This window comes from Trachurus japonicus, chromosome 17 (genome assembly GCF_045865225.1).
Source record: "Trachurus japonicus isolate A0001 chromosome 17, Traja_1.0".
NCBI lineage: Eukaryota > Metazoa > Chordata > Actinopteri > Carangiformes > Carangidae > Trachurus > Trachurus japonicus.
The window spans coordinates 5,969,754-5,985,365 of record NC_140923.1 but is presented as its reverse complement, the minus strand read 5'-3'; the positions used below and the strand labels follow the sequence as shown (position 1 = coordinate 5,985,365).

The following is a 15,612-nucleotide window of genomic DNA, read 5'->3' as shown; positions in this document are numbered from 1 at the left end:
ATGGTCAAAACCGGGAAGCTGGTTTTGCATTTCCAGTGGAATTGTACATTTACGTTTCCATGGTTTTTAGTCGTTGTCATAGTTGCGGTAAACGCATGGATCTATTAACGCTGAGCTTTTAACACGGATTTCAATTTGTGTGATATCCATTGTTAAAAGCTGGTGTGATGATCCATGCGTTTTACAGATTTTCAATGAAAAAAAAATTAAAATCCATGCATTTACCACAACTACTGAAACCATGGAAACGTAAACATAAAATTCCACCGGAAGAGCAAAACCGGCTTACGTTTTTGACGTTCGGAAAAAGGTGAATATAAAAGAAGAATTATAAGGCTACGAAAACCAAACCAATTTTTTTTATAGCGAGTATACACTTATACTAATACAGGTAATACTCAGAAAATTAGAATATCGTGAAAAAGTTCATTCATTTAAGTAATTCAACTTAAAAATATATTATTTAGACTCATAACAGGCATTGCAAGATATTTCAAGCTTTTATTTGTTAGAATTTTGATTATTATGGCTTACAGCTTATGAAAACCCCAAAATCAGAGTCTCAAAAAATTTGAATATCACATGAAATAAACAGAAAAATGAGTTTAAATAAATGAAATGTCAGCCATCAGAAAAGTATAATCATTTTGTGTACTCAGTACTTGGTTGGGCCCCCATTTGCCTGAATTACTGCTTCAATGAATGAACTTTTTCACGATATTCTAATTTTCTGAGTATTACCTGTATATAAATGGGTAGTTTTATTCAGATTTGGCCACTAAACCTTGATAATTATTACACACTGGACCTTTAAGTATTCAGTGAGTCAGAAACTACTTGTACTAAATGACTACTATCTCTTTGTTTTTGTAAACTTTCTGGAGTTAGTTATCTCATCTTATCTCCCTGGTTCAAACTCCTCAAATATCTGAATTTCCAGCTCTTCCTTGTTTAATGATCCTGTGGTGGAAAAACCTTTTAACTTTTAAACCCTAAACCCTAAACTATCTAATTACAGTTATATGTGCTGCTGTACATTTTGCACCTGTCTGCTTAAACTACAGGGATGCAAACGGGTCAGGACCAAAAAAGAGAGGAATTTCCGGGGTGGGGGGGGGGGGGGGGGGGCGCTCACCATTAACAAATAAGTACATTACAATATCACGGAAAAGTCAATTTCCAGTAGTTCAACCCCAACTAAGTATTGAGTGCATATAGATGGACATAGTTTTCAGAAGGCCAACATTTCTATATTAAAATGCTTTTTTAAAAAATCCTTTGCAGTATTTCCATTTTGGAGATACTGATTTTTAGGTCTTCACTGAATGTTAGTCATAATTATTACTATTAAAATAAACTAAATAAATAAAGACATGGGATGTTTCATACAGTGTGTAATGGACATATAGCCCTATATAATGTGTTAGTTTCACTTTAATTGAACACATTCTACATCGCGGAGGCGACGTCTTTAGGGCTTCCTTCACCTCTGAAACGGGGCATGTCCGGTGCACAGCTCCACGGACATGCACCGTTAATATAATACATCCATGACATGCACAGGGGAAAAAACGGTGTCGCCGTCACATCGACTGCACCGACTGCACGTGGATACGCGCCGCTTTGGGTAATGAGCGCGCATGTCGCGCGTCTACGTTTGAGGTCGGCTGTTATCAGTATAATCAGAGACAACCATGAATGAGTTCGCCTCAGTTTCACGTGATTGTCACTGTCAGCCTGTTAGAAAAACATTTTACTGACCCCAGCTGAGACCCCCCACCCCCCACCCCCTCTCGAAAACAAAAACTCTTCGGATCTGAACAATTCACACAAGTCACCTAATTGGTCATGATCATTTGAGCGCGCTGTTTGCATCCCTGAAACTAGATCATAAAAAGTCACAGAAGTTGGGAGACATTACATGTAAATTTACACCAAGTGGTTTTCTTCTACTTCAGTTGCTTGCGGTGTGAACATGGGCTCCGACAGCAGCTCTACTGTTACACTCGGAGAACCTCTCTATTGTTCCCTGTTTCCTGTGATGACAGCCTGACAAATCATCAGCGGACTGAACTCACCATCTCATCCCCAGGCAGCCAGTATCCTTCCTGCTCGATGCCGGCCTTGGAGCCCTTGCAGCCGACCGTCAGGGTCTCCACCACCAGGCCGTCTTTCACCGCCAGGCTCAGCTGCCGGGCCGTCTCCTTGGGGTGCATGCCGAACACTCGACTCAGGTACCTGGGCGGGTCAGAGAGAAGAAACCGCACGTGAGTTTTTTTTTTAACCCTCTTGTTGTCCTTCCTCCATCCTTCCTTCCTTCTTTCCACAATCCTTTTTCCCTTCCTTCCCTTCGTCCTTACTTCCTCTTTTGATCCAATTGACCTGATGTGTTCCCTCCCTCCATCTTTATTTCCTTCCCTTATTTCCCTTCTTCCTTCCTTCTTCTTCCTTCCTTGAACGAATCTGTTCTCTCCCTCCATCTTTCTTTTGAATGGGCTCTTTGCACAGCTCCACTACTTCCTGAACTTAATGCTGCTCCTTTGTTTCCTGTCTTACATTATTGGACAAACTGATTAATCCAGGTGTGTCTGAGTGGTCACAATGGTCAGACACACCTGGATTAATCAGTTTGTCCAATAATGTAAGACAGGAAACAAAGGAGCAGCATTAAGTTCAGGAAGTAGTGGAGCTGTGCAAAGAGCCCATTGAATTGAATTGAATTGAATTCCTTTATTGTCATTCATACCAAGGTATAAACGAAATTCAAATGCAAACCTCCATGTGGTTAAAAACATCAATGAAGATAAAAAAGAAAGACACACAATCAACAACAATAAGACTAAAGTGCAGCAGTCAATGTTTAAAGTGCAGTCAGTGTTGTCAAATGACAACACAACACTTCCCTTTTCCCACAATCCTTTTTGCCTCCCTCCCTCCTTACTTTACTTGTTTGACCCAATTAACCTAACCTGTTCCCTCCCTCTATCTTTCCTTCCCTTTTCCCCTTCCCATCTTTCCCTTTGTCCTTCCTTACTCCCTCCCTTCCTTCCTTCCTTCTTTCCTTTTGTCCTTCCTGCCTTTGGTAACACTTTACAATAAGTACACACTATTAAGCATTAGTTAAGCTTGAAATACTGAATTCATCATTTATAACACATGAATACTCACTAGTATGTAGTTTATAAACACAGTTAAAAATGTTTTTACTCATCATTGATAAGCACTAACTGTATTTATAAACTACATACTAATGAGTATTCATGCGTTATAAATGAAGAATTCAGTATTTATTAATGCTAAACTAATACTTAATAGTGTGTATTTATTATAACTTTCATTAAAAAGTGGCTGGAAATTAAGAAAAAATGAATGATTTGTGTGAATTGTACTTGAAATGTACAATTTATGTGGTTTGGTTTGTATGCTGATTATGTTTGCTGGCCATGAGTATGAAATCTGTGTCTAAAATTCATTCATTCATTCACCAGCATGTATGTTTTAGCTCCATAAATTATAAATTATATTCATGCTCCTCAGACGACAGATTACAAACTCACGTGGAGTTTGAAATTACAATCAGAGACAGTCGGTTTTGTTTTTTTGTCTCCTCTCATTCAACCTACAATTTAATGTCTGGGTTGATTCCTGCAGCTGCCTGCTGACTGGCAATGACCCTCATGAAGCAAGGTCAGGTATCCTCCACTGTGGCCGCCGGCCAGCGAACAGCCTGAGTCAGTGGGGAGTCAGGTGAGAGCTGGTGTTTACTCCTGAGTTACAGAGGAGACGGGCTGGACGGTCGACCCAGAAACCCTCAGAAACAACATGTAGACTTCATCTTGTGTGTTGACTTGGCTCATATTTACCCAAATCTGTGCCTTCATGAACTGTCCCTTCAAAGTAAATGCTGACCTCCTGTTCAGTCAAGTGTTTAACTAACAGTCGTCTATGTTCACTCAAAGTTAAAGCATGAAATAATCGGAGCGTAAAAGTTGCAGAGAAGGAAACAACATTTAACAATCACACTGAAGGATATGAAGACAGCATGGCACCAAAACACTAAAATGATTGTTCATTAAACACAATCCATCATGGTCTCAATTAGAGCCCATAAATGGAGGTGTTTTGTCTCTAAAATTTGAGACAGTACAAGTTAATTTTTCATCTATTTACCTAGTGCAACCAGTACATTTACTGTTTTTTGGGATTATTTTTTTTTTAATCACTGATGAAACGTAGAAGGAACGACTCAAATCATCTGTAATCTGTCATTACAGGCGTCAGGCCAACGTGTGTGAGGATCATGAATGAAAAGGAAACGTGAATATTTGCTTTACAAGTCAATTTACGGTGTGCGCCCCTGAATTTTCTGCTCCGCTCTTAAAATTTTAAGTTAGAGGCCGCTGTGCTTCTAGTATAGCATATACTGAATATAAATTATACCGGCCAGGGCCAGAGTTTACAGTGTTAAAACATTTCTATCTTTATCTTTCAGTCTGGCTGCTTCCACTCTGTGGTCTCAGTCACAGATGATGCGGTAAAACACATTATTGTCTGAGGTAAAATAACACATTTACATGTTAGTACATATCTACCAACTCCAGCTGGTTAGGAGTTCAAAAACAAAATAAATTACATTAAACTTGCTTTTCTTTTCTTAATCTTATAGCAGTTGAGCAGGACTGAGACTAAAGTAATTACTTCCAATCTGGGTAATCAGAAATGTTCTCAATGAATGGATTTGTCGGTAAATGTAAAACTGTCGTAATTCTCAGTGGTAAAAGACTTTTTCACAAGGTTGAAAAGGTTTCGCTGTGTTTCTGGGCTGCAGCAATTAGCTTCTTTAACGATTAACTAACTGGTTTTCAGCCGTCTCGCTGCCGTGGCTGTGACCTCGCCGCACGACGGGGAGGAGGAGGAGGAAGTCAAGTTTCCCCCCGTGAGAGAGTGAGAGAGTGAAAGAGAGGAGGCGGTTAATTATTCTACCTCTCCCTCTGCTCAAGTCATCCTCCGCAGTTTTTGGTGAGAGAAGCAGCGAGGACCGACGGACGGACGGAGGATGGACGACTGGTGCTGTGGATGCGACGGCTACACGTGTGCATGCCGCTCCTTTGCTGTTGCCATGACAACAGCCTCTCTCGCCATCAAGTTTTTTTTTTTCCATTTGGCGAGCGGCCAGCTCCCAAGGTGCTCGCCAACTTGCTCGTACGAGGTGTGGTAAACTGTTTCATTTAGTCTCTGCTCTGCTCCGTCCTCCGAGTCTGATTGAACGGAGCCGTGAGCCAACGACCACGTTCAGATTCTTTCTCTCAGCAGATTTAAAAACACCATGATGGTTAAAAAAAAAAAAATCTATAGATCCGTCTGGTTTCTTCCACACAGCGGTCGACTTCATCACAAGAATGACAACGAGTGAATATCAGAGCTCCAACGTCTGTCAGTCAAAACTATTGATCGTCCTGTGGTGTGTGAGGCCTGGAGTGCAGATCGGCCTCGACAGAACAAACACTGAGTTCACATCATCACACCAACTCAACATCACCGCACAACAGTTAACTGGTGATTAAACAACAGAGAATCAATAAGTGATCATTATTACTAGCCTTTATTGACTTAAAGGGATAGTTCAACATTTTGGCAAATTGGCCCATTGCCATAATCCCTATAGTCATAGCAGTAGGTTTGTTACTTTTAATTGTCGGTGCAAGCTATTTTTAGAACGGCGGAGCAGAGCCGCTCATCTAAATCATCAAATACACAATCCAACAACTCCAAAACGCTCTGGTGGACAAGTTGTGACCTGCCTAGCCTCTGTAGCGTAGCTCCGAGCAGCTCGCTGCTCTGCTCCGCCGTTCTAAAACTAGCTTGCACAGACAATTAAAGGACAATTCCAGGCGAATTCAACTCGGGGGTGTATTTTCCTATCATTTTAGGTCTAAAAGAATGAATCTGAAGATTTTCAGTTTAATCGCTCCTGTTTTGCGGTAGCTGCGTCTGTCCCTGCGTCGCCACGGCAGCAATGAATGGGAGTGGATGTAAGTTCCGCTGTTTAGGCTGTTTCCAGCCCTCAAAGCCGCAATTTTTTTCCACAGACAGCGTCAGATGGCGACTCAAACATGCACCGAGAAGTTTATTTACTTCAAGCAAGCCGACATGTTTGTAAAACTAGATCTAATTCAAAGTCTCCCGGAGTCTCGCGCGAGACCCAGTTGCCGTGCGCGGTGTGTTCACATGCAGTGGGAAAAGCTACCGTTTGTGTCATAAACACAGGAATATCAACTCTTGACTTGCTTCAAGTAAAAAAAACTTCTCGGCGCATGTTTGAGTAGCCACCTGACGCTGTCTGTGGAAAAAAATGTACACTTCAAGCAAGTAAAGAGTTGATATTCCTGTGTTTATGACACAAGCGGTAGCTCCGACTGCGCCTGAATACACCAGCACTGCAACTTCGGGCTCGCGCGAGACTCCGGGAGACTTTGAATTAGATCGACTTTTACAAACATGTCGACTTGCTTGAAGTAAATAAACTTCTCGGTGCATGTTTGAGTAGCCATCTGATGCTGTCTGTGGAAAAAAAATGCGGCTTTGAGGGCTGGAAACAGCCTAAACAGCGGAACTTACATCCACTCCCATTCATTGCTGCCGTGGCGACGCAGGGACAAACGCAACTACCGCAAAATAGGAGCGATTAAACTGAAAATCTTCAGATTCATTCTTTTAGACCTAAAATGATATGAAAATACACCCCCGAGTTGAATTCGACTGGAATTGTCCTTTAAAGGTGATGAACCTACTGCTATGACTATAGGGATTATGGCAATGGGCCAATTTTCCAAAATGTTGAACTATCCCTTTGAGACTCTGAGAAGATAAAATGATTTCTAAACCGATCAGACAGATATCAGTTGAACTATCCCTTTAATTTGTTAAAATCTCCAAATATTTGACTTTAAAATGTAGTAATGACTCTGGGATTTTGGACAATAAACAAGAATTTGAAAAGATAAAAAGTTCTCACTTTTCTCTGAAATCTTTTTGAAATTGATTTACTGAAAATTAAAAATCATTAAAGCTCAATGGATCAAAGATCAAAGTCACAACCACAGGTCAGTTCAAGCTTTTAAAGCAGGTAGAATAATAACACACTCAAATCCAAAACTTAATAATCACATCTGCAACTATGATGACGAGTAAATTCATGACTTCATGTTTCTCTGTTTCTTTTCAAGGATCTGCGTAAAAACGCAACAAAACAAAACAAAGGCGGGAAACGATTAAAGAAACCCACAGTGCCTAAACACAGTCAGATCAAGTAACAGCATGTCTGTGTGTGTGTGTCTCTGTGTGTGTGTGTGTGTGTGTGTAGCTCCACTCTGCCCTCAGGTCGGCACCATGTTTCTTTGAATCACCTGAAGCCCTGTGAAGAGGCAGCTGTCATACAACACAGCAAACCAGAGACCGGCCAACACACACACACACACACACAAACAGGTTTCCTGGCTGGGAGGTTTGTAGGTTATTGAAATGATTAAGGACACACACACACGAACACACACACGCACACACACCCCTCCTCTTCCTAAACTCCACAGCTTGGATCCACCCTTCCTGTCACTTGATGTTGAACAACAAAACCCCGGCGTCCATCTCAATATTTCATCTCGTATAAATAAAATTAATCTATATAATATATATTTCTTTAAATCCTGTAAATAACCCTTTAATAATTATGTACAGACTAACAGAAATCAAACACACGTCTGGTCTGGTCTGGTCTGGTCTGGTGTGGTGTGGCGGCTAGGGCTGGGTATTGTTGAGAATCTCACGATTCGATTCGATTTCGATTCATTAGGTCACGATTCGATTCGATATCGATTCGATTCGATATTGATTGAAATGCTTCGATATCGATTCAGTATCAAGCAGAAATACACAAATAAGAGTACCAGATTTTTTTTTTTTAATAATTATTTGTTTAGTTTCATGCCTTATGAACAGCCATAGTATAACTCATAGCATAACAAAATATGACACTGCTTTAACACTGAACTACAGTGCAGCTAAATTTAAATTAGGCTATGTGATACTTTCCTCTTGGAAAATAACTCATAACATTTTGAGTAATAAAACAATACAAAACAATATTATTAATAATAGTTGACTGCACAACTGAAAATATTGTAGCGACCCCGCAGTAATGTTCTTGTTATGATGTTTAAGTTCTGTGATTTCTGACTGACTGTCAATGTGTATGGTACGGGCAGGTGGGATGAGAAACTGGGGGGCTGGGGTGAGTGTGAGGAAGACAGAGTCCTGTCTGTGTGTAGGTGAGTGAGTGAGGAGGAGCAGAGGAAGAAGTGAGAGCAGCTGTCAGATAAGTTCAGGGTTTCCCGCAGCGCTTTCCTGTTAAGGCGGCCGCCTTAACAACAAAGAGCTGCCGCCTAAACTAACGTCTTAAAAAAAAAAAAAAGTAGCGATATTCGCCCCCCCCCCCCCCCGTCGGACGATGGCCGCATCCTCTCACACACATACACACCACAGAGAAGCACGCATGCATAACAGCAGCGCGTGTTGAAAGCGAAAGTTAATACGGCACGGCGCGGTGCGTCCCTCCCCCGACGATCGATCCCCGCTGCTGCTGCTACTCACTCCCATATTGTTATGGTTTGGTCTAGTGCGGCCCCCGTCCGTACAGCGCGAATCACACGAGGGTGTTGCTCGCAGCGCCCCCACTGGCCAGGGGCTTGAATCGATTCAGAAGATTGCTGAATCGATATTGAATTGCAGAGAAAAGAATTGCAATGCATTGCTGAATCGATATTTTTACCCAGCCCTAGTGGCGGCGGTGAACTTACTTGGAGATCCGGTCCATGTTTGCGATCTGTTTCTGGTTGCGGATGACCTCGATGGCCGCCCACACATACTGGACCACCTTGGGGTCCGCCTGCCTCTTCTTCACCACACGTGACATGATTTCCTTATTCATCGCGACTGTGGGAAACAAAGGGAGAAAAATAAATAAATAAATACATAAATAAATAAAAAACCAAAGGAAAACTGAAAATCAGCAGCTCCACTTGATTTCTGCTGTGAATAAAAAGTCGGTTTCACTGTATTTGAAGGTTAAATCAAAATACAGCAGGAGGGCTCATAGTGATAAGAGATGTAGTTATCATCTCAACACAAGAAAATAAAATGTCTAATATACTATAATCAAACCTTTGCATGAATAATATCACATTAAATCACATTTATTCTTTCCATATAACCCCAAACCCAAAACTGTAATGTATTTTTTTAGAATCAGTTAGTTAGTTAGTTGTGTTATACAGAAAATGTGCTGGTTATCCATTAATAAAGAACGAATACCCAAACCAAATCACAATATCATCATTATATAAATCCAGGAAGATGTGATAAATTGTAATATTTAACAAATATAAGAGAGAGAAAAGTTTAAGTCATTTCAGGTTTGTAAAAACGTCACTGCCATGCAATAATCTCACTGACTTTGTCGACAGAGGTGCAGTCAATTAAAAAAGAAAAACAAAAGAAAGATTACATTACATTACATTACAATAAATCAAGTTTTCTGTTCGTATGTTGTATTTGTCTCTCGAGCAAACATCTGCTGAAACTCAGATTTTTAATTTGATGCTCCTGAGGTGATAGTAGATGAACTAATCAGCAGGTCAGCGGCAGCGGGGAAACCAACAGGTGGAGCAGCGTGACAGGAACCTGTTGGACTGAGTGATTGTGAAGAATAAGAAGAGCAGCCGGCGCTCTGCAGGATCACATGTCACCGTCTGTGAGGATGTTACTGAGCGTTATGAACCGGCATCAGGAGGGAGATACAGTCACCAAACACTGGACCAGCATCAGCGACCAGCAAGAGGAACTGTGTCTCTAACCCTCCTCTCCTCCATGTGCGTTTGTTTCCAACAACAAAGCCGGTGAGAAATCAATCCATGGAGCGGTGGATAAGGTTATTTATCATCTACCATGTTACCATGTGTATATGTAGTCTTATCTGTCATGAACCGGAGGCTCTGATCTTACAAGGTTGGTTTTCGGCCAAGAGACGCTAGGTGGAAGGCAGAGAGCCTCCATTCTCCCTGGAACTAGACAAGTCATTGATTTAACCAGAACTAGGACTCTGGAGTTGGAGCTAAGGGACACATGGAGCTGACTTAAAGCAGAAGTAAGCGGAATATTTGTGTTAATATAAGTCTTAAATAGTTATATCTTCCGACAGCAATCACTTACATAAAAGTGTTTGGTCTGAAACACGGGTCTGTCAGTCACTCTGCTCTGCTGTAAGCTGAGGAGAAAACTTTCCTTGTATCCTACAACCTTTATCCAATGAGGAGAGAGAACGACATAAAGGGGCGGTCCTCTCTCGCCAAAGGATGCAGGTGAATGAGGTGACATAGGGACGAGGACCAATAGATCCATGACGAGGGCGGGGGCTGCTAACTCCATCGGCTGACAAGAAGTTACCCAAAACGACCGGATCGCTTACTTCTGCTTTAAGGTTAAAATCCTGCAGAGTTCCTCCTCATACTGCATGTAAAACATCCTCGTGGATGGTTATATAACAGCTACATCTGGCCATAAAAACAAATGTTAAAGAAATACCATATGAGAATAACAAACCAGGTGTGTTCAGGACTATACTGCTCCATTATGTTAATATTAAGACAGTGCAACTACTACAACTGCTACAGTGCAACTCATCTGAAACTTTCATTCCTTTTCCACCGTAACAAAAAACAAAAACTACCGTTTCAGCCATTAAAATGTTGCTAGAAAACTTTTTTTTTTACACATCAAGAAAGGTGTAGGACACATATTGTTTCTTTACATATGGGTTTATGGCTTTGCGTTGACACATTGAGGGAGTGTGGTTATTTCCTTTTACTTATTGTGTGGTGGCTGGAGTTTGAACACAACCGTCACCATTATTATCATCACCTTTATTATTATTTTTCCTTTTTGCTACTGTTTTTTGGATTTTTTGTTACGATAAACACTAGAGCTGGGAATCACGACTGTTTTACTGAACTGATTTGATTCCGATTCGATTGGATATTGATTCATTCAGTTTTAATAACCAATTTGCTTGGTTATGAAAGAGATTCTCACAAAACTAATGTTGCAAATTGTACAAAGATGGAACTCTCTAACCTGGTGTATAAATTAAAAATATTAATGTTTACATTAAATTGACCAAAAAGTTAGTTACATTACTGCACATTTATTTAACATGACCCACTCCAGAAGTGAACAGCGCAACAGATCAAAAGATCGATCTACAAATTTTATGAATCGATATCGGATCTTTTAAATGAATCGGAAACTCAGCCCTGTTAAACATTAAACTGATCATGGACCCTTTGACTTTTCGGACACGTCACAAAAGACGAGCTTTCAGTTCTTCGGCAGCTGAAGGCTTGAAGACTGTTAACGCTTTAATATAAAAACACAAACTCTCAGTTATATTGAACAGAATTATACGAGTGAAATCCACAGAGGGGACGAACCTGAGCTCTATTCTTCCCTCTTCACTGCCATCTTTCCCCTCTCTCTGTTTTTATTATTGCTGTTGCTATGTTTTCCACAGGAACATAAGCAAACTGCCAACTACAGGCATGTTTTAGATATTTGTGCCTTTGTGGCTTTTTCAGTCACAATATCTCAACATGCTCTGAATAAACGTTGTTGGGAAACAGCAGAAACTTTGCTTCAGTAACAAGTCCAGGGAACATTTATTGTTGTTTTTTGCGTGCGTGTCCTTGACAATGAGTCTATTTAGACTTATACCAAAATCAATCCTGTGCAATATTTATTTATTTATTTAAAATCCATATCTGGGAACCTTATTTGTCTGAAAAAGCGTTGATTACATATCAGTGGATATTCATAATACAGCACACCGTTTCCTGGCCTCCTTACAAGAAAAGAAACTGTGGTTTTGAAGGAAGCTCCAAAAAAAAAAAAAAAAGAAAAATGCCAGAGAGAATTTGACAAGAAAAAACTGTGAAAGACGTTCAAAAGGCTCTGAATAATACCGGTTTGCCTCCGTCCTCACTCTGGTGCACAGGCCTGGCCTTTCCCTGAATATCCTGAAATCCAATTTTATGCGGTCCTCCTCTTAACCATCCGTGAAACTTGGGATGTCACTTTCATAAATCGCAGCCAAACAGCTAACCATGGTAATGCTCAGGGCGTTTTCGTACGACGAGAGAGGGGGGGAGACTCTCGGCACTTTTGTGTCAGAAGAGGCTGTGACAGATGTCGAGAGAGGATGTTCATCATCATCTTCACACATCGTAACAGTGTGAATATGTGGTTTTTCAGATGAGCGCTAATTACTCAAGAGTGGATGCAAATGAGGTCGACATCAACAGAAAGCAGGAGGATCCGTGGTGGTTGTGGTCAAATCAGAGCGTTTCTTAAGCTCAGAAAATACTTCATCTTTCATACCGATATAGAGAACTAAACATAGACAGTACGCAAATACCAGCCTGCGTTGTGTATGATATTAGCGTTACAAGTCAGACTCACATAAACCTGCCACTGTAAATTACTCACTGTATTTCATTTTTTTTCCTGCATGCTCTTTTTAAATCCTACATCAACAAAAAGTCCTGGTTTGAGTTCACTGGCTGGACACAACTTAAAATAAACGACAAATGAGAAAATACTCATTATAATTAGACACCAGAAATGATTGATAACTGGATATTATAGTGGTTTTTTTGGTACATAACTATATGTGTTTGTCTTAGTCGTTTTTTATATCTCTATATTTGCATATTCTTCTACTTTTTTACCTTGTATGCTACTTAAACAACCAAATTTCCCATGTCTGGTATTAATAAACAGTCTTATGTCTTCTGTCTTACAGTGTCAAAAAGGCAAAATGCTTGAATTCTTGTAAAGAGAGGATCATTTGGATGCAAACAGGAGGAAAAGCATTAAAAATATTCTGTTTCTATTTGGGTGTGGATTTAATGCTACGAACGAGGAGGAGGTGATGAGCCCCAACAGCATTTATCACTCATCTTCTTCTTCTTGCACTATCGATCTGCCATTTTTGCACTATTCACACACATCTCCAGGTTTTCATTCCACTATTTAGGCTGTATTTAACCAGTTCATAGTTATAATCCATCACTTCTATTTTGTGTACAAGCTGCACACATTACACCTGTACATTCCTATACACCCCCTCCTCCCCATCTGTGCAATAGTTCCTTTCTTTTCTGTCATACAACTGTCGACATTGTGTATCATTTTTATTCTAATATTGTAAATAACTGTACTCTTGAAATAATTTGGCAATGTCTCTCTCTCTATCTTTGTTTTTTTTTTATATGTTCGCTGTCTGATGTTGAGACAACCAGCTAGTCTTCCTGGGGTCTATTATACAAATGACAACAACAGGCAAGAAGATAACAACAACAATAACAATAGAAAGGACAATTATTCAAATCAAATCATTTGATAACACCTAACCCTGCAAGTGATGTGTGCAGCTCTTAAGTTGTGTAACTATCGTTGCATGAATGTCTTGTGAAAGCTGATGAACCATGAACTTATGGCCCTATACAAAACTGTTTTTTAAGAAGTTATATGGTCTTATATTTCTATATTTGCGTATTTTTCTACCTTGAATGCTACAATGCTACTCCATATTTCCCATAAACAGCCTCGTGGTCTTGGTACATAGGTATCCTTGTTTGACACAGAGAGAAAAAAGTCAAGTCGGACATTAAAAACAGGCAGATGAGCAGACAATTTCCACAGCTGAAGAGGAAACAGAGGAGAGCACTGAGGTGACAGGGAGTAATGTGAGATCTAAAAATCTATATCTAAAGTGTAGAAGGTGTGGATTAGGGGCCACCTGTGCCACCGGGGCTGCCCTGCTGCCTCCATGTGTGTCTGCTGGGGGCTGACATGGACACTCAGGGCTCCAGACTTAGTTTTTCTTTTACTAGGAGCACAGTGGAGCCCTAACTTGACTGAAATTTTAGGAGCACAAGCAGAAAATGTAGGGGCGCAAACCATAAACCGACTTGCAAAGCAAATATTCACATTTCATTTTCATACATGATCCCATTCCTCACACACATCGGCCTGACACCTGTTAATGACAGATGCCAGATTATTTGAGTCGTCCCTTGTATGTTTCACCAGTTTTAAAAAAGAAAACCCTGTCAAATGTACTGGTTTCACAGGTGCAAGGAGTAAGTATTGTAATATGGCAAACAAATAAAACAAAGAGGCGACACGGCGCTGTTGTTTACCTCTTTTTTGAAGAAGCCGACAGCTCCTCCTCCTCCTCACACTGATCAAAATCTACATCCATAGCTATAGCCTCATAACTATAGCCTACATATAGATAACATCGATTATTATGAACCAACACTGTCAGTCTGACAGGTTATAGTGATGCCAGCAGGTCTCTCACCGTTAGCCCGCGGATCTCAACCACGACTGACACCGACAACATGACACCAAACGCGGCGGTCGCTGTGCAGCTCAAAGACAACCGCGCTGCTGCTGTTGTCACACAAAAACTTCACAACAGCGCCTTTTATTTTAAACAAACACGCTACACTTAACTTGTGCGTGTACGGCAACAACAAAGAAGAGACAGACAGACAAGCAGGAGGAAGGCCACGGGCTCTTAGCTCCATTCAACAATCTCGATTTAGCCACTAGCATGCTAACTAACGTCCAACACCAGAAGCTTGTCCAGACAAAGAGGAGGGTATGTAACTTTTTATATACGAGTTAAATCAGCCTGTTTGTATTCTTTTTAGGCCGAATGACAACATAAAACCAAGAATAAGCGCGTTGAATTAAGGGTTCGTCACCAAGAGTGAAGCTATCTATCGCGGGTAAGTTACATTTTTGTTAGCGGTGCTAGTAAACTGTTACGTAGCTAACGTTAGCTCAACACAGACACAACAACAACGACATGGATGTGTGTGTTTGTTTGTTTGGGAGCACACGTGAAGCTTTTAATTATCTGCCGCCATAAATCGTTACCAGTAACTAGCCTACCTACCTGTTCGTTTGTTTTGGAGGGCGCCATGTTCACAGTCCACCTCCTCCATCACGGGGATAGGAAGCTAACGGCTAAGCTAACGGCTAACTTAGCCGCACCACGGGGTTGTCATTGAGCTCGTGCGATTTATTTTTTTTCTACCCCCAGAATGAAATTTAAAAAAAAAAAATCTAACTCACCTCTGCTTTTAGTGTCACAAACCCACGGCGCTGCAGGAGGGAAATCCGCGAAGGGTTGAACGCGGGGCAGCTTACATTTAGTAGCTATTTTCCAGGCTCAGTCGAGGCTGCGGATGGTTGTTGCTGGTGTGTATGTGTGCAGCAGCAGCAGCTGGCCACAGTACAGCAGCGCTGCGCTGGGAGGTAAACACACAGACAGCGCCAACAGAGCGGAGCCGAGCGGGGAGCCGAGTGGAGCCGAACGGAGCCGACCGGGAACCGAGAGGGAGCCGAGTGAGAGCCGAGTGGAGCCGAGTGGAGCCGAGTGGAGCCGAGCCTCAGGGAGAAACTCTAGTGGTGGAATTCGACTCACGACTG

At 41.2% G+C, this 15,612-nt stretch overlaps 1 protein-coding gene across 1 annotated transcript in view; it reads right to left on the bottom strand.

Moving 5' to 3' along the window:
- Positions 1–15,168, bottom strand: part of zmynd11 (zinc finger, MYND-type containing 11) — a 43,388-nt gene extending 28,220 nt beyond the window's left edge. Inside the window, exons 1-3 of the mRNA XM_085805428.1 lie at positions 15,077–15,168; positions 8,853–8,988; positions 2,079–2,238 (exon numbers count right to left, since the gene is read on the bottom strand). Of these exons, the coding sequence (XP_085661554.1) occupies positions 2,079–2,238; positions 8,853–8,988; positions 15,077–15,125 (345 nt within the window). The 5' untranslated portion in view covers positions 15,126–15,168. The remainder of the gene's footprint in view (positions 1–2,078; positions 2,239–8,852; positions 8,989–15,076) is intronic.
- Positions 15,169–15,612: the final 444 nt, after the last annotated feature.